The sequence below is a fragment of the Hirundo rustica genome, chromosome 9 (genome assembly GCF_015227805.2).
Source record: "Hirundo rustica isolate bHirRus1 chromosome 9, bHirRus1.pri.v3, whole genome shotgun sequence".
Taxonomy (NCBI): domain Eukaryota; kingdom Metazoa; phylum Chordata; class Aves; order Passeriformes; family Hirundinidae; genus Hirundo; species Hirundo rustica.
Window position 1 is genome coordinate 9,432,873 of NC_053458.1, and position 19,952 is coordinate 9,452,824.

At 41.4% G+C, this 19,952-nt stretch overlaps 1 protein-coding gene across 3 annotated transcripts in view; it reads left to right on the top strand.

Annotated features, from left to right (window-relative positions):
- The first annotated feature begins 4,332 nt into the window (after positions 1–4,332).
- TESK2 (testis associated actin remodelling kinase 2) overlaps positions 4,333–19,952 on the top strand; it is a 79,119-nt gene continuing 63,499 nt past the window's right edge. Inside the window, exons 1-2 of one of the 3 annotated variants that reach the window (XM_040072639.2) lie at positions 4,333–4,423; positions 12,051–12,351. In XM_040072639.2, coding sequence (XP_039928573.1) covers positions 12,133–12,351 — 219 coding nt within the window. In that variant the 5' untranslated portion in view covers positions 4,333–4,423; positions 12,051–12,132. Of the gene's footprint in view, positions 4,424–4,481; positions 4,537–7,254; positions 7,275–12,050; positions 12,352–19,952 lie in introns of those variants that run through there. The other 2 variants (XM_058421719.1, XM_040072640.2) reach the window with 2 other exon arrangements.

A 19,952-nucleotide genomic window follows, 5' to 3' on the forward strand; every position in this document is an offset into this window, starting at 1 on the left:
CCCAGGGCTGAAGCAAGGCCCAGTGACACAGGCTCATTGTCCCAGTGTTTGCACAGCCTCATGGCTGGCAGCACCTCAGAGCAGGCAGGAGCCAGCCGGTCAGCTCGGTGCCGCTCCATAACCATGGTACTGCCAGGAGCTTGGTCGTAGCCACGCCACGAATTGTAGCCAAGGCAGCAGATGGCCATGATGAGCAGGCAGGGGAGCACAAGACTGTGGCACCAATCCCAGTTCAGGAGCTGTCAGTTTGGGCATATCCATCTGGCCTAGAACAATCCCTTTCCACTTTCTGAGTCAGGGTGTCTGGTGCTGTGCCAGCCTCCTGCTTGGGCTCTGCCCAGCCTCCTGGAAGAGGGACAAGGAAGGTGCTGTGACATTCCTATGGCTGCCAGGTCTTGTGCAGGGATGTGTGGTGTTGGGCGGGGGCTGACACGGCGGCACGGCTTTGAGCACAAGACACACTGGCCACCTCATCTGCACCAGTGGTGGGACACAACTGGTAACGCAGCTGGTCAGCAGGCAGGTGCATCCTCGTCCAGGGGACAGCACGCAGGCTGCCCCCGAGGAGCCCTCCTTGCTGCCAGGAGCATGGGCATGACAAAACAAGGGGCAGGGGGGCAGAGCACAGCCCCAGCTGTGCCTTCTCCCTTCCCCTGCTCAGAGTAGCAGGAAATGCCCTCTCACCCACAAGCAAACTTGTCCCTGTTCTGCAAATGCCACCTGCAAGGCTGGCTGAGGGAGGCACAGGTGGGAGAATGTTCCTCCCAGGGAACCCATTAAGATGGTTTTCAAAATCTAGGGGTTCCGTGTGTGACTGAGAACTTAAAGGCATCATTTGTCATGGCTGTTATGTTAAACAACCACCTAGGACAGGGGCTAGAAAAGGGCCTATGTTGACATGAATCAAGAGCCAGATTCCTGGCATTCCCATGGGGACCCTCTCTTCCAGTTCTTGTGACGTGATTTCAGATCTCCACGGGAGTAAATCAGAGTACAATTTTACCAATCCTATCCAAAGATAGTTTTTTCTTGACAGGTTTCATTACATAAAGTATTTAACAGTTTAAATCACTAAAATGCCCAATCTCATCACAATACTGTGAGGTCAAACCACTGTCTTGGTCCCCTGGGAGGGAAGAGAGACAATTCCTGTCGTGTGACACTTGTTTAATTTTGGAGCCCACAGAACTTCTGCTGGGGAAAACACCCGGTCTCCTGCAGTGGGGGCAAATTTGCATGGCTTTATAGCATCAGCCTTCTTCTTGGGAAGGAGAAATCTCCCAAACGTCTCTCCTCCGGGGCATTTCCAAAACCCCTAGGAAGGGAATCCTCCCTTCTGCCTGCTCTCACCCACCTTCCAATGTCTATTTTTATGTCCAACCGTGAGTGAACCTTCCGCTGCTGCTTTGCCAAACCGATTACATTTAAAAAAACAAAGTGATCCGTCTGGAGGAGAGAGGCAGTCTGAGAGCAGAGAGGAGCAAACCGCAAAGCCACAGAGCTGCTTTTCGGAGCGGCCGATCTTTGCGTGGAGCAGCCTGGGGGCATCCGGAGGAGAGGGGAACACCCGCCGTGAGCATTTACAGCTTGCGGGACCCTTCTGGGATGCGAGACCAGATCGGCAGAACGAGAGCGCTGTGACATCTGCCAGACTCTGCCTTTGATGAGTCTCTTTGATGAGTCTTCTGAGGCGGTGTTCATTTTCCTCTCTCCGGGAAGCAGACGGAGACTACAAAAGTCACTCGTCTTCCGCAGATTTCGAGGCTGCGGATTCGCCCCGGTGCTTCTGCCAGCTGCGAGAGGGGACGGGGACTCTGTGAGACAAAGTTCTGCTGCTATGTACGGGATTTTTTTTTTTTCCTGCTTTCAGAACGTAGGACTTGCTTTGAGATGAAGCCATAGGAGGAATCTTGAGATGGTTTTATTTCCCTCTCAGAACAGGGCTCAGTGATGTCACGAGTCACAGGACCCCATGCAATGTTACGTGAAACACAATGTGAGTGTTTCCAGAGGAGATTTAGCCTTACTGCATCGCTCTGGTGCGTTCGAATGATGTTACTTCGCGCCAGACTGTGGGATAAGCGCTGATTCCTGGATGTCACCGGTAAGACATTTGCAGTCCAAAAGCAGGAATTGCACATGTCTTGCTTGGGAAACAAAAAGGAGGTAAATTTTTTGATGGGGAACAGGGGAAAGAAAATTAATTTGCGTAGTTCTGGGATCAGTTCCTAAAAAGAGCAGTAATAAAAACTACCACCAGATGTCATCTTAAAGCCAACTAATAGCTCCCAAAACAGCAGGGACGAGGGGACCCGGGATAGGGAGGTACTGGGTGTTTTAATGGGGTGCAAAGTTGCAGGGATCATTGGACCCTAACATGGTGAAGATGTTGCAGAGCTGACTTTGCAAAATCTTGCTGAGATAAATCCCAGCAAAATATAAAGCGTTGAAATTTAACTTAAAAAAAAAAAAAAAAAAAAAAAAAAAAAAGTTCTAAAGAAAAATCTTGCTAAAAACCTGTATCATGATACTCAGTTCTGCTTGAATATACAGAGAACAGACTGATGGATCTGGGTAGCTCCATCTGCTCTGTCACTCATTAAAATATGATGGATACGATAATAATTTTTAATGGCCTAATCACCAAAGCTTTGCTGCACCCTGTGTTTGTGCTGTCATTAGGCTAGATGTTTGCAGGTGGTTGATATTTAACATTTGTGAGTGTGAAGGAAATCCAGGAGGAAATCAAGAAAACAAGACACTTTTTGCCCACACAAAAAGTACTTTTAATCTGTTACCTGTGCAAATATGTTTATATTTTTTGTAGTTAAAACTACGGAGAAGGTTTCACTCTTGATTGAACTTCTGAGACTAAATTTAATCAAGACATTGCAGAATAGAGAGATTTTTATCCAGCTCTAAGAATAAGTCTCTGTCCAGTATTTAGAGCTGGTGCTAATGTGTCCAACATCAAACTTCCTCAAGCGCATTTTAGATCATGCTGAAAAGACAAGATGTAAAATTAATCACAAACAATAATGAGAAAACTTATTACTAATATGGTATGGCAAACCCGAGTGACACATTCTTGTCCAGGATCCTTTTTAGTTACAACTCTGTTTTTTTTTTACTGTTTGGGATTTCGTTATTCTATCCAAAACTGTACAGTAAATGAATTTTGTTTGTTGAATAGTTTTGGGAAAAATAGCTCAGCCTCTGCCAAGGATGAGGTCAGGGGGAAAAAAAAAAAATCAGCCTCTCGCCGATGTAAAACAAAACCAAATCCTTCTCACAACTGTTTAATGAGATGTTCTAGTTCTGCCGTTCTTTGGAATGGGTACTTGGAATGTGGCAGTGAGCTGCAGCAGGAATAAAGGTATCTTTTCCCATACCTGTTACAGGCTGCCTACATGAGTATAAGTGATAATTTCAACAGTAACAGTTTGTATGTGAGATACCCCAGGTTTACTTCATCTTGGCAGCCGAACCCCCAGAATATCTGAGCTGGATTAAGCAGGTTCCTGGCGGGGACCGGGGTGGGGCCGAGCCGTGTGACCGACACCAGGAGCGGCGGGCAGATGGGAAGAACGGGAAGAGAAAACGCTGAAGTTGCAAGTCCTGGAGAGAGGGGACCAGAACAAGGGATCAGTCCTGTGGGAAGCGCAGCAGGGCACGGGTAATTTGAGGAATAACAGTAAGATTACCATCGCGGAGCCCAGCTGTGGTCACCGAGGGTCCAAGGATAAGGATGAGGATGGGGATGGGGATGGGACCGACACCTGGACCGGGACATCCGAGCGCCCGCCCCACTGACAGCTTCAGCCCCCGCCGCTATAAACACACGAGAGAGCTATTGGCTCTCTCGGCCGTCCATCACTGCCCACCCCGCTCTCTTATTGGCTGATTCCCTTATTTATAACCGCCCTCAGGGGCTGACCAATGAGGGCGAGGCGCCCATAGCAATGCTCCCTCTCCTTCCTGCCACCGCCTCCCTCGCCTCTCCCAGGAATTGTTGATGCTCCTGTCATTGGTCAGAGTGACTGTCGCTCAAGCACCCAAGACCAATTGGAAAGGGGCACTCACGTGGACTACCTGCGAATCCCTCCGCCCAGTTTCCTTTTTCCATTGGTTGAGAGGCACCGTCCATCACACTTCTCCTGGCGCCGATTGGGCGGCGGGGAGGGGCGGCTCCCGGCCGCTTCCCGCCCCGGCGCTGTGGGCGGTGGGGTTCGTGAGGAGGAGGAGGCGGAGGAGGCGGAGCCGGCGGTCGGGGTCCCGCAGCCGGGCTCCCGCCTCACATGGGGGCCCCGCGCCGGCCGCAGCGGCGGGGCGGACCCGCGCCGGGGTGCTGAGGGGCCGCGGGTGGGGGATGCGGCCATGAAAGCCCGCGCCGCCCGCGGGCCCTGCAGGCGCCGCCGCTCAGGTAACGGCCGGCGCGGGGGCGGCGCGGGGCAGGTCCGGGCGGGTCGGCGGCGGGGAGCGGGGCTGCGCCGAGGAAGGGGCTCCCTGCCGGCGGAGGGGTCTCACCGCGGTGAGGTGAGAGGGCCGTTCCGGGGAGCAGGTGCGCGGAGGGGCCGCGTCCGTCCCGGTGGCGGCAGGTGAGGGGCGGCGGGCGCTGCGGGAAAGCCGCGCTCGGAGCCGGGGGCAAGGGTCTGGCAGCGCCCGGCGTGGATCTTTGCCCGTCCAGGGCTGCCTTAGAAATGTTCGCTTTACCAAGAGGTGTGAGGGCTTGTCTCGGGTTTTGCTGTTTAAGTGCTGCCCTGTATGAATAAGTGAATCACGCGTTAATGACAGGCTCGAGTGTTCAAGTGTATGTGCATCTATGTTTGCTTTATGGCCTTCAGGTGAGACGTGCTATATATAAATGTAGGTGGTTGCTCTTAATGTTGCATTCCTTGGAGAGTCGGAAGGATTTTTGCTTGAAGTACAGGGGACTTCCCACTTGGGAGTTCCTGTAAGTGCCGCTGTAATAGTTGAAAGCTACAATTTCAAGAGTAATGAATTGAATTTGAAGAGTACTGAGTTGAATTTTATTTAAACTTTTCTGTTTGCCCATCTAAAAAAAGCAACAGCTAACATTTAGGCTAGTTTATGAGAAGCCTTTGTGCTTTGACTTTTTTTTTTTTTTTTTTTTTTTAAGAGATCATAGTTCTAGCATATTTTATTGTCTGCAAAATCAACAGACTTACAGTTCCATGGATGTAATTAGGCAGTGGAATTTGCAACCTAAGATAAGACTTTTTATGAGAAACTCTGGCATGCCCTGTGCATTGATCATAAACCTTTCCATTTAGTCATCATCCTTGGAAATTATTGTTGCATGCCAATAAAAATGTCATTTTCTGATTCTTGCAGTGCTCAGCTGTAGACATGGCTGAGTAATTCCATTGTCCGTCTTGGTTTGTGTAAAACCTTTATGCAAAACGAATCGTTTAAACTGAAGGCAAAGTTCAGTATAGGCAAAGTGTATTCCCCATACCTGGTGGCAAGTGTGTGCTGTCCTGTGTTTTTACTTTGATTTGTTTTGTGGCTTTTCATTAGGATGAACAGCTTGCAGTTGGACCAAGCACAAATTAGGGCAACAGAGCAATCCTTGCTTCAGTTCTTCATATTTTTGTGGCTGTGGAAGGACAAAGTTAGTTCAGAAGAGCTGCTCTGGAGGCACAGGCCTTCTGTAACCTAGTTATACCCTCTAATTCCAGATATTTGCTTTTGCCATTGTAATCCTTTATGCAAATGGTTTCACAGACTCAAGAAAGAAATGCGGGGTTAAAGGAGGGGACTGTTGCTTCTGTGTCTGCTGTAGAAAAGAATGAAGCTTGTGGTTCGCTTGCATCATAGGTTCCCTTTCTGTATTTTTCCTGTAGCGGACAACCATGCATTTGCATAATGGCAAAAGTCTTTATTGTTTCCTTGCAGTTTGGCATCTTGCAAACTAGCACAAAAATAAGAGCTCTGCTAGGCAAGATCAAAAAAAGGTCAATGTTAATAACTTTTTCTTAAAGCCCTTTTCCTGCTTATTAGTTCCCTAACATATTCCTTTGGAGCTGTGTGTTCATCAGTAAGTCCATCTAATAATCAGCAACTGTATCACACCAGCTCCATCTGTTGTCTGTTGCCAAGTCTTCTTTCTGACTTAGATTGTAAGCTTCTTTTCATATGATCCTGTCACTTTTTGTTAAGTTGAACACATTGCTGCTAGTGGCTAAGCCACTTTCTGGTGTGATTGTCCTGTTGGTTGCACTGGAGAAATGTAACAGCTTTTGCAGGCAGGAGTGGAGTTGGTTGAGATAACTTTGCTTTAGAAAGCTGACCTTGTATGCTCCAGGTCCATGGCTCTCAGACTGTGAGTTACATGTTTTCAATTATACTGGGAGCTTCAGATTGGTTTGTAAATACCAGCAGACTTCCGTGTCCCTAGTACCTTCAGAACAACGGGTTTGGGAAGCCCTGTTCTCGCTTCAAAAAGTCATAAACCAGTGAAGACTGTTACTGTTCAGTTTGTGCAGTAACTACTGCAGTAAACAAGGTAGTTGGTGTTTCACTCTAAGGTGAAACCAGTAACTCAGGTTTTTGCTTAGTAAGGGTAGGCTACAGAATGTGTCTTAAATATTTGTGGAGATGATACTTTTAGCTGGAAAATACAAATATTGACTGCCTTGTGTGGTGATGCATAAATATAAGATTGTGCCCAAGAGTTGTCAGTCAGGTATGAAATTCAGCCTGTCTACTTTGTCCTCATCCCTCTTTCAGGCATTCATGTTCTCTTTGCTTTGCTGTTCTGGATTGTCTCACTGGCTGCATTGAAACAACAAAAGTTGCTTCCAGTCTCATGTGAAACCCTCAGTGCTAATAGAGCTGTCAGCCCTCATTGCAAACCCAGCAGAGAGGCCGGGGGGGAAATTCCTAGATTGAGATGTTACAATACCTGTTGGTATTAGAAGACTTTGATTCCTTTTCTTTTTGTTAAGAGCTCAGCAAATGTCAGCCTGCTGACACCTGGAAGGCATGAGCAGCTTCTCACTGTCTCTGCTGGACTATGTTTTGTTAAGCAAACATAATATATTAAAATTAACCATGTGAAGCAGCAGCTGTGTCTTGTACATGTTCTACTTGAGTGGTTATTTAACTCTAACGATGCTCTGTAACCAGGCTAGAACCTGTCTGCACCGTGGGTTGGAGTGACTGAAACCAGGCTGTGAGAGGAGTGGATTGTTGCAAGGTTCTTGGTAGAGCTTTAGTTTTGTGTTGTAATTGGACCCTGGAAAATGCTGGTAATTACACTGTGGGCATAAAGATCAGTAGTTTTTTGTTTGTTTGTGAGTTTTTAATGTTCTCCCTCAGTTATATTTGCCTTCTAAATATGTGCTAAAATTTATGCCTATGCCTGATGAAAATATTTTGAAACCTACGACCTTGGCCCTGAATCCTGTGCTCTGCGGTAATAGCTGGTCTCTCTTACTCATTTCAAACTTGGCTACAGTCACAAAATAAATGAACTGTTTGTTTCAGCTTAGCCTCTTGTGGAGGTTTGTTTGCATTATAAAACCATGAGGCAGTTCAGCAGACTTCCAGTTTCTGGAGTGGTGTAGTAGGGCTAATGCAGGTCTCTTCTGAGGAATGTCAGTCCTAGTTTGCAGGAAGCTTATGCTATGACAGTACTGGCTACAGCTGGGAATTATCCTGTACAGGGGAGATGAAATTAAAGCAAAATGTCATGTAAGTGAAAATAGAAAATATTGGGATCTTCATGTTCAAATGCAGTGTTGTAACTAAAACTATAAACTGAACCTAAAGACATGTCCCATGAAGTAGTCAAAAAAGACTTCAGGTTTGGGATGAGCTGGGCCAAACATAGCCCAAGCTCTGGTATTTGTAGCTACCTCCTCTGTAAATATTTGATATTGTCTTCCTCTCAAGGACAAGAAGCTAAGTTATGGACAAACCAAGGAACTTTCCTGTTAGGGGAGCAGGTGACAGCGGCTGAGAACAAAATTGTTGAGTGTCTGGTTCTCTTTACTGTTCAGTTTAAATTCTTTGATTTAATTTTTAAACATTTTTTCATTTGTTTGTTCGTTTTTGTCCTCCAGGCTAAGGACTTCAGTCAATTCAGTCTTTGGAAAATTTTGTTCTTTACGTTTCTTTGAAGCCCTTCTGGAATTTTCACAATACTACAGTGAAGTCTTCTTCCCCCTTGAGTTATTATTTTGTTGAGTGACACTTGCCAGCATAATTCCTTTAATTCCTTTGTTTTTGTAGTGCTGACTGTTGAAGCTTCATCAGACTGCAAGTTTAAATAGTTAACTCTTGGCAAATGACTTTTGTCAAAGCTTTGGCATCTTGTTCTTCAGAAAATCTTTTCAAATTAATAACATGAGTGTGCCAGATTTATTGCTTTCCAGGCTGAATGCCTAGCGATGGTCTGTGTGTCTAAAAATGGTTGTTGTTATTAGGGCCATCTTTTAGGAAATTGTGAGTTTGACATTTGAGTGCAAATATGCACGTATTTATAAAGATACTGGGGACAGAAAACCTCTTAGTAATGAGCTGGAATGTTTTTTGGAAGGATCTTGTTTTATGCTCTGAGGCATAAAAGGGAAGCTGCTGAAGTTGAGGAGCCTTACCCATTTTTATATCTATGAAGTATAAAATGTTAATTACTGGCTAATATATTCCACCTGTTAGACACTGATGTTTAGGGTATAACTTGATGTGCTGTTGTGGGGTTTCCATCTTTAAATAATTGCAGGTTCAGGCACTGGTTTTGAAGGGTAAATCTCTAATTAACCAAACTAATGCTGATAGTAGTTGTATTTATAGTAATTTCTGTGCTTAAAAGATCAATGCATTCATTCAGTGAAGAAACTGATCTTAATATTATATTAATACAGATTTTTTTTTTTCTTTCAAGGTGTGTTTTGGTAAGCTAAGAAATTAAAATGTAGTAGGGCATGAAATGTTCTGAAATTGTATTTTTTAAAAAATGTGAGAAATGGCTGAATATGGCAGATAAGCATTTTGAGAGGTGAATTTCAGAATTATTTCGGTCATGACAGAGTGGGGTGCATTTTTCTTGTATTGAGGTGTTGGAAATATTGTTCTGAAAGCTGAGAATTTATTAGGAAATGTTTTTTCTAGGGTATAGTGTCTTTTAACTGTTGAGCACAGCTCAAGTGTTTTTAAGCTGAACCTTAATATGAAAAAAACCCACCCAACAACCTTTTAGTTGGTTACAGGATTTACAGGATAGTCTTGGCTTCTGTTCAGTGCACTTTAATTAATCATACAAGGTAGTAAATTAAAGTACCTCAGACTGACTTGACAGTCAATTAAACCTTGGTTGATTTCATTGAGAATGTGATCATTAGTGTAATTGGCCAAAATGACAGGAGGCCCACTTGGAATTGTGCCCACTTGAAATTTTCCTGTAATTCTGTCTGTGGAATCCTGGGCAAGATAATGGAGCTGTATCCTAATAATTTCCAAGGATTTTTTTTGTAGCTGTCTGGAAAGTTAAACTCTAGTAGACGAAAATGAAGGAATGGTTTACTTGGGAATCCAGGTGGCAAAACCTTTTGGGGTTTATTTTGTGTGAAGTGCATTGAGTCTCTTCTCTCCTTGTGGAATTTGTACAGAGTTTTGCAAAGTTTACCGTGTGATTTTAATCAAAGGATGTGTATATGTGTGAGGGAGATTTTTTGCTTTGTTAAGTAGATGTAGAAACTGTGTGGAAGCCATCTTTTGTTAATGGTATCTGGATACTTAAGAGATTTGGACTTTTCCTCCTGTTTAATACAGCTTATCTAACTTGGTCTATCTTCCTCTAGTTAAAACAACAGCAGTCTTTCCTATTTTGTTTTTCCATTTTTCAAGTCTTGCTTTGCCTGAGAACTTCTAGTCTTTAGTTTGCTGGGTTGCAGTACAGATGCATTTTTTCACTGGATTTGTTCAGGGGTTCTGCACTTTCTGTGCAGTGGTGATCCTAGGGTACCCTGTGATGCTGGGTTGTCAGGTTGTGCCTTTCTGGGGCAGATGCTTGCCTCCTTCCATGGAAAGTGTCTGGTGCATGTGGGTGCTACTCTGATGGAAATAAGTTCTAAAAATAATAAAAAAATCCTTCAGTTACAGTAGATTTTCTGGTCAGTCTTCAACGATTGCATCTTCTGATCCAAAAAATTAATTGTTAATGCCACGGTTTCCTCTGTCTTTTCTCTTTCCATAGACAGTGCTTTCTTTATCTCCTTGAAAAGTAACCAAAATATAGCTTGTCCTTTTCAGATCAAAAGGAATTATTTAAATGGGCCTTGGAAAGTCCCAGGCATCTTGTAGCTGAGGAGGTTCTCTGGGCTATTTTTCTCCCATTGAGGACATGTAATAGGCTTTATCTTCCTGTGGTGCTTCTGTGCCTTTTCCAGACCCTCAAGGCTCCTGACTCAAGAATACGAGATCAGAAACTGGATCCTGATCTCCTGTGTGCCAGTTGGCCACTGTCATCTGAAAAGTGCACTAAGATCAGGCATGTGGGAGTCTGCCTACAAAATTCTGTAGGAAAAACATGATGTGGGATTTGATAGAGATTAAATTTTCATGATCATGCCTTGGTGAGAGTCCCTTATACCCACTGACATCCATTTAGAGAGGTGTTAAGATGTTTGAAATAAACACCGTTCTTTTTTGGAGCGGACAACCTCAAATTAATTCCAGACAGTTCAACAGAGCTTATTTCTGAAAGCAGGGAAAGTCTGTGTGTTTGCCTGATGTGTTGGCACAGAGCATCTCCAAAAGATACCCTGCGTGTAAAACGTGGGTATAGCAGCACTGCTGTGTTTTCAGAGGGCAGCTGGTGTTCTCTGTTTTTGAGATGCTTTTCAAATGTAATGTATTGTTCAGGTTCTGTACATCTCTGTAAATAGAAGTGTAATTGCCTGCTCTGTGGTTATTTTGCCCACTTTTTTTTTTTTTTTTAATTATTTTATTCTTTCCTTCCTCTCCTTCTAGTTTTTCCATTCACCCTCAGGGGGTAAAAAAAAGTATTCTCTTTGTGACTGTTCACTTTGTTCAGGCTTTGTAGGTGCTCACCAAATTGCTGTAAATGAACAATGAAGTTTGGAATAAGTGAATAACCTCCTAAGTCTCAGGTTTAAAGAAAAAAAAATGAATTAGGCCACCTGTCAAGTTTGCCAGTCCAAGCTGAAATTGATGGGCTCCAGAGTCATCCTAATTACTTCATCATCCTCTTAAAAAGAGAGAAAAAAATTCTTGGTCCCCCTTCCTTTTTTCCCCCTCTTTTCTCCTACTTGGCTAATGTAGCTGTTTCCTGTGTTTTCAGTAACTGAAATTAATATAGCTTTAAAAAATATCTTTGTGAGGGAAATTTGTCTGGCAGATTATTAAAAGAATGCTTTGTTTTTGTAGCAGGATTGTTGTGTTTTTTAAATTTAGGGGCTAGGTGTTCAGTGGATATAACCTTGTGTTCCTACCAGGTAAGGAATTGGTCTTGGAGCACTCATAAATGAAAGCTCTAGAAACAAGGTTTTGACATTTCAAGTGAGTAACTTTCCTTATGTCTGCTGAAAATCGATCTATATTTTTTTATAGTTGGAGATCCCTTGTTCACTCAGGAAAGTGAAATAATTTCTTGCTGTAGCAATAGATTGGTCACCAATTGCAACTGAAATAGAATAAAATGTTACATTTTTGTGGGTTTCCTCCTGCTCAGTTGCTTGCTGTAGCAACCAGAATTTAAGTAAAGAAAGAAAGGGTTGGGGGGAAGGAAATGGAAGATGTTACCAGTTAAGTTTTTGAGTTCTAAGCCTCTTTGTCTCAGAATGGCCAGAGCATAGGGTGTTTCCATGAATCTAAAGGAAAATTTCATTAGGTTGCTGTCCTTACTGTTGATGTTGTGTAGTGGTTTGTTTTATTTCTTTTTTGTGCCCCTGCTTGGATATCTTCATTCTTTGCTTCTTAAATGGGTATAAGCTTTGTTGGAGTCCTGTCAAACTTATTAGATATCATCACAGTAATGGTAATCTCAATTTCTTGTATTTTAGGATCCAACAAGAGTAGAGAAGACAGCAAATTACCTAAGATGTGAGAAGTCCTCCTGCAGTGAAATAAAATCTTGTTTTCAAAATGGACCGAAGTAAGCGGAATTCAATAGCAGGATTTCCACCACGCTTGGAGCGCGCCGAAGACTTTGATGGTGGCACGGGAGAAGGGACTGCATCCCAGATAGGAAGAGTTTGCACCTCTTCATACAGAGCCCTGATAAGTGCCTTTTCCAGACTTACTCGTCTTGATGACTTCACGTGTGAGAAAATTGGCTCTGGTTTCTTCTCTGAGGTGTTCAAGGTGTGTGTTTAGTTTTTCCCTCTCAGTGTTGATTGCTTCCTGTTTGATAATGTACAAGACTGTCAGCCAAAGTATTTTCCACTGAAGTCAGGTGATAGTCCTTTTATTTGCTTCACTCAAAATCAGTGAGTGATGAAGAACTTTCAGGCTCCAAATATTTCTTCTATCACTCTTCCAAATGTTTTTTTGTCACTAATTATTTATTTGACAAGTTGCAGAGCTTTTTGGAAAAAAGAGAAAAAGCTAAAAATAATTAGTTTATTTTTTTAACCTCTGCCATATATTTTTTGCGTTCATGTAGTGTTAAACACTGATGGCTGTTGGTTTTCCCATATGTAAGTGTAAATGTCTTTCATTTAGCTGGGTTATGGGTTTTGTGGGATGGTACACATTCCTTTGGTAGTCTTTGCCTAACAACACTTAGATGCATGTGTTAAGGAACTCCATTCATGGCTGCTGAATTTGGAACCACAGATTTTATTGCACTGAAATTACAATATAATTAACTGCTCTTCTCTGTTTACTTTGCTGCTTATGCCACAGTTCTAACTCCAATAATCAGAGATTGGTTTGAAGTAAATAATATGAATAAGAAAATCTGATGTTGTCATTGGCTTGCTGCTATGAACGTGGGATGTGGAAAAGACCTTTTAAAAGAAGTAACTTGTGAAATGCAGTTTTATAGTGCTGGTAGTGTTTCTGCTGCTCTGACTGTTCTGGGAAGGTTTATTGTAGAGGAACAGGACACTGAGTTATCTTTCAGGCATTGAAAAATAATTTGTTTCCTTTTTCTAGTTCTTGAGTTTTCATGAAGTTACTTTCCACATTGTTTGCATTTCAGTGAAATGCCAGAAAACTATCTTACAATATATTATGTCCATTCCATGACAATTCATGTGTTTTTTTTTTTTCTTGAAGTTAAACAAAAAAAACTTTTATCCAGTTTTATTGATGTAATAGATACCTACATTAGAAAATGGATATTATTTTTATATTGGTTTAATACCCAAAGGCATTGAGATCTCCATGTATCTACTCTTGTGTAAAGGCAAACCACTCTACAGAAGTTTTTCTGTTTAGCTAGATATATGCATTTTTAGTTTTCACTAACACAAGTTTGTAATGCTTTCAAATGGGTAGACATGAATAATTTTATTGGGGTTTTGTGAGAGACTCTGTGCAGGACATTTCTTTATAAAGCCAGCTTTTGTAACAGTTGAAAACAAGGGTTTGTTTGGTGTTTTTTGTTTGGTTGGTTTTTGTCTTATTTTCCCTGTTTGGAAAACTTTCTCTAATGCATTTTGTAGCAACTGCTTTACTGTGGAGACATTTTCTAATGTTAAATGTTTTAAAGTTCTGTATATTACAGGAATTCATCTTTACAGCTTTTATGGTGAAGCTGCTGTCCCATGTATAAAGGTACCAATAGACTCAGGTCGTGTCTAAATAACTAGGAAATAGCAGACCTCAGTTTACTTGTGAGAATGTCAGAATCCAGGTAGAGGGAAAAAGGTAGCTAAAAGTAAAGATTAATTTCCAGCGTTCGTAGTAATTGATTAATTTGAGAATTCGTTGGTTGAAAGAAATCCCTGATACCCAGTTTATTTTTATGTGCATAAACAAATCCTGAAATTCTTTAAAAGCCTTCCCCTGCTATTCTCCTTTGCAGTGAGCTAAACTAGACATCTCAAGGTGTTGGCTGGAGTTGGTGGCATTACTGTGGGAGCAATGGTGATAGTCTGAGTATCTGATGTCTGTTTTTACAGAAACAGCCACAGTCCCCCTGCAGGCAGACCCTGAGTGATAAACTCTTTTCTTTTGCATTAGTTTCAACCAGAGCTCTGCAGTTCTAGTGTGAAGGGGTGAGAATGCATTACAATGTTATCATAGATGCAGTTCCAAACTCATTTAAGCAGGTTTCTGTTCTGCTGCTTTATCAGCCTGACCAACTCTGTCATTAATCCAGCTGTGCTGATGATCAGACTTCATGTGAGAACCATGATGTGCTTCCAGTAACTTCCAAGCTTTGTAGTTAAATTTCAGTCTGATCTGCAGGCTCACAGCTAAATGATTGAAGGTGAGAAAGATCCAGGGTAGTTCTAAACTTACTGTGTAAGTAGTTTTACAAGAGCAATGAAGCCTTCTCTTTAAATCATCAAAGGTGTCTCAAAACCCACCACGTCTCCAGAGCTTTTTCAATAATGTATTTGTCTATTGTTTTGTATCATACATCGGGTTTACTGAAGTGATTTAGCAAAGAATGCTTGGACTGTTTTAAGGGTTTGGGATTTTTGTTTTGTTATGTAGCTGACATTTTTTTCCAGTGATTTCTTCCCCTCCATCCTTTTCTGTGGAAACTTCTTTTAAAATGCAGTCTGTTGTGGTGCATAGAAGTTGCCTTCGCTTTACTTGTGAATAAGAGTATGTTACAGCTCAGATGTGTTAATGGTCTTATATGCTATGAATGATCTTTTAACATTTCTAGTGCACCTTTATTCATTAACATATTAAAATCTGTGCTTTATTCAGAACAGAGTGTTAAACTGGCATTTTGATTTTTGTTAGCCATCACTATAACACTTCAAATTGATGTTCACCTGAATACTAGATGTTATAGAAACTAATTTAGAAAAACTGAACTTAGTCAAAATATCAGCAGTCTAGTTTGAAGCAGCTGTCTGACTATTACCTGTTCTAAATTTCCATGGCAAGTGCAGCACCTTGAGGTTTGCTTTTAAGATCTAACTGGGCAGAGACTGTTTGTATGAATGAACAGCCATGATCCCAAACCCTTAAACTGTAGGGGAATCCAAGCATTATACTGAAATGAAGTATTGTATTAGGAGACAGTTACTATTAATTGTAAAGTGTGTGTTTTTGGACAGCAGTCAGACTAAAATCCAGGATGATCATCTCTTCACATTTACCTTCAGGTTCAAGGCCAGTACTAAGTATTCAAGTTGCTGTGAATTTCTTTCAGGTGTTCTTTTGGTCTCTGCATTCTGTAGCTGAACTTTTGAGAGAGACTGGAAATACTTGTGACGTTCCACTGTTAGAAATGGACTTTTTGCCGTTTATTATTTGTGTGTACATGAAAACAGGAGTCATTGAGTCAATATAGAATTGTACAAAAAAGTATAAATACAATGAGAGGGGGCATCTTACTTTTGGATGACTTAACAAGATGAGTGTGGGTGCAAAAGGATCAGTATCCTCAGGGTATTTGTCCTGTATGTGCTTATCCTGTGAGGCCTCTATTTGAGTACCCTGGAGTGATGGTCCTCAAGTCCTTAATTAGTTGTTAGTCGTTATTTGTGTTGTCAAATTAATGTTCTCTGACTTTTGAAAGTGCTGGCTGATCGGGAAAGGTGTGCCTGTCCAAATAAGTACCTTGTACCTGAGGCTAGGATCCTGTTTCTAGTATTTATTTAATGTCTTCAGGGTGTTTAAAGATAAGCAGCATCTAACTGTCTAATGTGAAAGGAGAAACGAGGCTGGAGTTGTGCTCAGAGGTACTGTGAAGAACACATATATAATTCTTTTTATCAAGTACTTGTAATGCACTTAGGATAAAACTGGCAGTTCTGTTACCTCTAAACATACAAATTATAAATGATACTAGATAGTGTGTCATTTGTGGTATTTTGTCTCATGGGCACATTGTCATGGTGGTGGGCTTGATCTCTGGAACATCTTGTTCTGGATTGTGGGAGGTTTAAGAGATATTACTGATCTGACTTTCCCAAAGTGACTCAATGGGAGCTTTGGTTTTTTTTTGTACTTTATGACTTCATTACCATTTAGATTAATATTTCTCTCTGTGTTTGTCTGTAATTTTGCAGGCCTTGAAGAGTCTAGTGCAGGAATGTTTATTGTCACTTTCTTCTGTTGCCTCTGACCTAGGTTTGACAGGACTTGCTAACTAGAATAACAGCACAGAGTAGGAACAGAACAATAGAGTTAAGTGAGGGATTTACTCATGGGATTTCAGACCCAAAAGTTATGAGAGGTATCCTGACCAAAAAAAAAAAAAAAAGAGTATCTGTCTTGGTGAGCATGAATATCTGTATCATGTTATACTCGTAGTTGAACTCTGTCTAAAAATAAGGGCATTATGAACTTCTCAAACAGTTAAGGCTTGCAAGAATTACTGGGTCATCTAAAGACACTGCTACATCACCTAAGATCTTTGAATTTTGCCAGTAACTGGAACTTTGTCTGGAGTGTATACTGACACCACATATAGCACAGGTATACCTCCCTTGCTGTTTAATTCAGTTCTGAACTGAAGATCTCAAAGACAATACCGTGCCAAGCAGTTGTGGCGCAGAGTCGGGTGCCTTACAGAGGTCTCTATATTGCTATTGCAAAATATGTATACATTTTGCTTAATCAGTTTTATTACCTAAATTGAAAATTAATGTACAACTAGGCAGGGATGTTATGAGAATTACTACGGTATCCTTAGCTAAGCTAGACATAAGTATTTCTGCTCTATCCTTGGCAGCCACTTTTGGCTTGTCCTTTAAACTTCCATTATAAAAGATTCTACAGCCTCCTTTGGTGTATCCGGGCTATAATTTATTATTTTTAAATGATCCTTTTATAGATAGAACCTCCCAGTTTGAGTTGTTTCTACAGCTGGTCCTTCCTATTTGCTTATTGACTCTGCTAGCAACTCATTACTGACAGAGGGTTCCATTTTCCTGTGGCATTTAGTCAGAAGAGTAACATGTCTGTGAGTGTGTGGAAGGAGGGAAGCAGATATTTGAGTAGTTATAAAAACGAGCATGCAAGGAAAGGAATGCCAGTTCATATTAAAAGGAGGATATGACTACAAAAAGGACATGGAAATGGTACAGGAAAAAAGGCAAGGGACCTGCTGCTTGGTTTTCAGCCCACGCTCAGCAAAATCCCACTGCAGAAGGTGTTGGAAACAGTGTCTCAGAGTTAGCAGACAACACTTTCCTGGACTGGAATCTTTATTAACTTGGGTTTTATCAGATAAACAGCACTGCAATATTTGAACTGTCAAACTGTTTTAAATCTAAATGTGAGTCTGTGCATTGTTGCTGGTCTTTGCAGGATGGCCAAGAACAGAATTGGTTTGGGGCTCCCACCTGCAGGGCAGGGCCTCAGTACTCTCCCAGGGCTCTGTTACTCTCCTCTGTGTGCCTGTTTGCTGCATAAGTGGGATGTCAGTCTTCAAGACTGTCAAGTCAGTTCCTTCCCTGCTGAATCCTCTTGGGGAGGAAGTGGTTGATTTTCAGCATAAATCAAGGAGAATCTGAGTATGTCAAGTGGAGGCAAGCTTTTCTTAATTCTATCATATCTTTTTGACTATTATTTCTAAACTCCCAACATAAATACTGACAACAGGAAGAAATTTATTTGTTTGTTAATACCAAAATGCTTTGTCACCAGACTTTAGACATTAATATCACCATGAAGTCACTTAATTGGGCAGAATGCTTGTATAGAGAAAGGTAGGAAGGCTGTTTGTGTGTAGGTGTTTTTCTTTATGGTAGCTGTTGTACATGAGCTGTAGAGTTGCTGGAACCATAGCTTGGTTAGTGCTGTGTGTGTATCATGTCCTCAGACTTACAAGGCAGTAACAAGAGTTCTTCTTTTGACATTAGTACTGTACTGCAGATAATCACACTAATTTTTTTTCCCCTGGAAACTAATTCTTTCCCAGTAGGCATAATTGCTTTCTGCAAGTTTTATTTAACATTAAGGTTTGGCAATTTTGTTGCTGTCTAGGCCTTCCTACCTCACTTTAAATCTTTGTTTTTCTTTGCTTTGTAGATTTGTGGAGTCAAAAAGCATAGAGTGGGAAAAGGCTTCTTGTCATCTTGTTCTTAATCTCTTTGTTGTGGGGCAAGAGCAGCTTTATGAAATTGTGTGTGGACAACTCCTCAACCTATTCTTTAGAGCTGATTGTAGAGATGACTGCTGTGGGAGGTGCCCAGGAGTTCGTATCTCTGAAGAATCAATTTTATTGAGCAAGAGAGGAATGGTTGCATCATAACCACACTGCACTGAAAAGCCTCCAACAGTAGATCAGGCTGCTCTGACTTCCTGTGAAGCTGATGGGCATGGTTAGTCTCTTCACTGAGTTGAGCTGGAAGGGCAGAAGCTCCTGGAAAAGGGATGGTACAAATTTATTGAGGACTTGAGAAAGCATCTGGAAGAATTGCTTTCCATCATCAATAAATACTTTCCTCATGCCTTCTCTATCTACAATGATTGTCACTTTGTCTTAAGGAGGAAAACAGTAACACTGTCAATTTAGAAATTTGAAACACATCAAAAACGTCATTCTGCATAACATAGATTTGCTGGTATTCAGATTAAAAATATCCTGAGAGCAGCATTGAGCAAGTAAATTTTCACTGGAAGTCTCAAGTCTTTCTCATGCTTTTTCTTTGTCCCTATGGCTTCAGTTTCAAAGTTCTCTCACTTTTTGTTATGTGTTGTTTTGAACCTTTAGTGAAAGGTTTGTACAGGAAAAGGATCTTATGCCTCTGGAATTAGCAGCCTGATCAGGAGGCCTAAACCTAAGTGTCTGAACATGAGTTTGTCAAAAACTTTGTAAAACATTAGAGGTGAGATTACACAGTATCCACTTACCATGGTATTTGTGGTACTATTTGATAGGCTTAAAAGATACTTGATTTTAGTTATTCTATTAAGGATTTGTAGGAAACTTTCAAGTTGTGGGCTTTAAATACTTTTTCAACATTGGATATTTGACTTTTTTAAAGTTGGAGAACACAAGTTGTTAACTCAGTGTTAACACCTGAGGACAAAGAAACAATAAAAATTGGTTTAATAACTACAGAAATGATTCAGTGGATGACTTCAGTCTTAATGTGTTTGCTGTGTAAAAATTGTCACTACAATGCATAGACAGGCTTACAATAAGGAAATAGTTATTTGAAGGTACTCTTCAGTGTAATGAGAAAGGCTAAATGCTGTAACAAGAATTGTGCTTATTTTAAAAAAGCAAGCATTTGTGGGATATGCCTTACCAACCAAAAAATTTGTCTCCTGTTGCTTTATTAGTGGTATTTGTGGCCGTCTTTATATTTTTTTAGAATGTTCTTTATTATGTTTGGTAAGGTGTTGAGGAAGTTACAGCTTCCAGCAGTGTAATACCACCAATTTTGGAAAGTAATGGTCTAGACAATAGGAAAGTAATGGTCTAGACAATGGGATTTTTTTTTTAACTGTTGTGTGGGTTTTTTTCCTCCTGAAACTGCTGTAGCTACATCAGGTGAAATGAGATACTTCAAGGTCTGCTTATGACAAATAGTGGCAGAAGCCATCTTTTTAGGCTGGAAAAGGAGTAGGGAATGAGTAAGTGGATTATCCTGTGTTTTGGTTTTGCAGATATAATATTTGATCTTTTAGGTATGCGGAATATACTTTGTGACTGAAAAGTGACACCCATTTGACCAAGGTTTATCTTGCCTCACTCAGGTGTAGAGCCATTGTTCTTGTCCCTGCCTTCCCTGTGTGAGATGTCAGTTAGAAAAACAGATAGCAACTCTTCTTGTCCATGGATGCCTTTTGGCCTGATTTTTTTGTAGGACTGA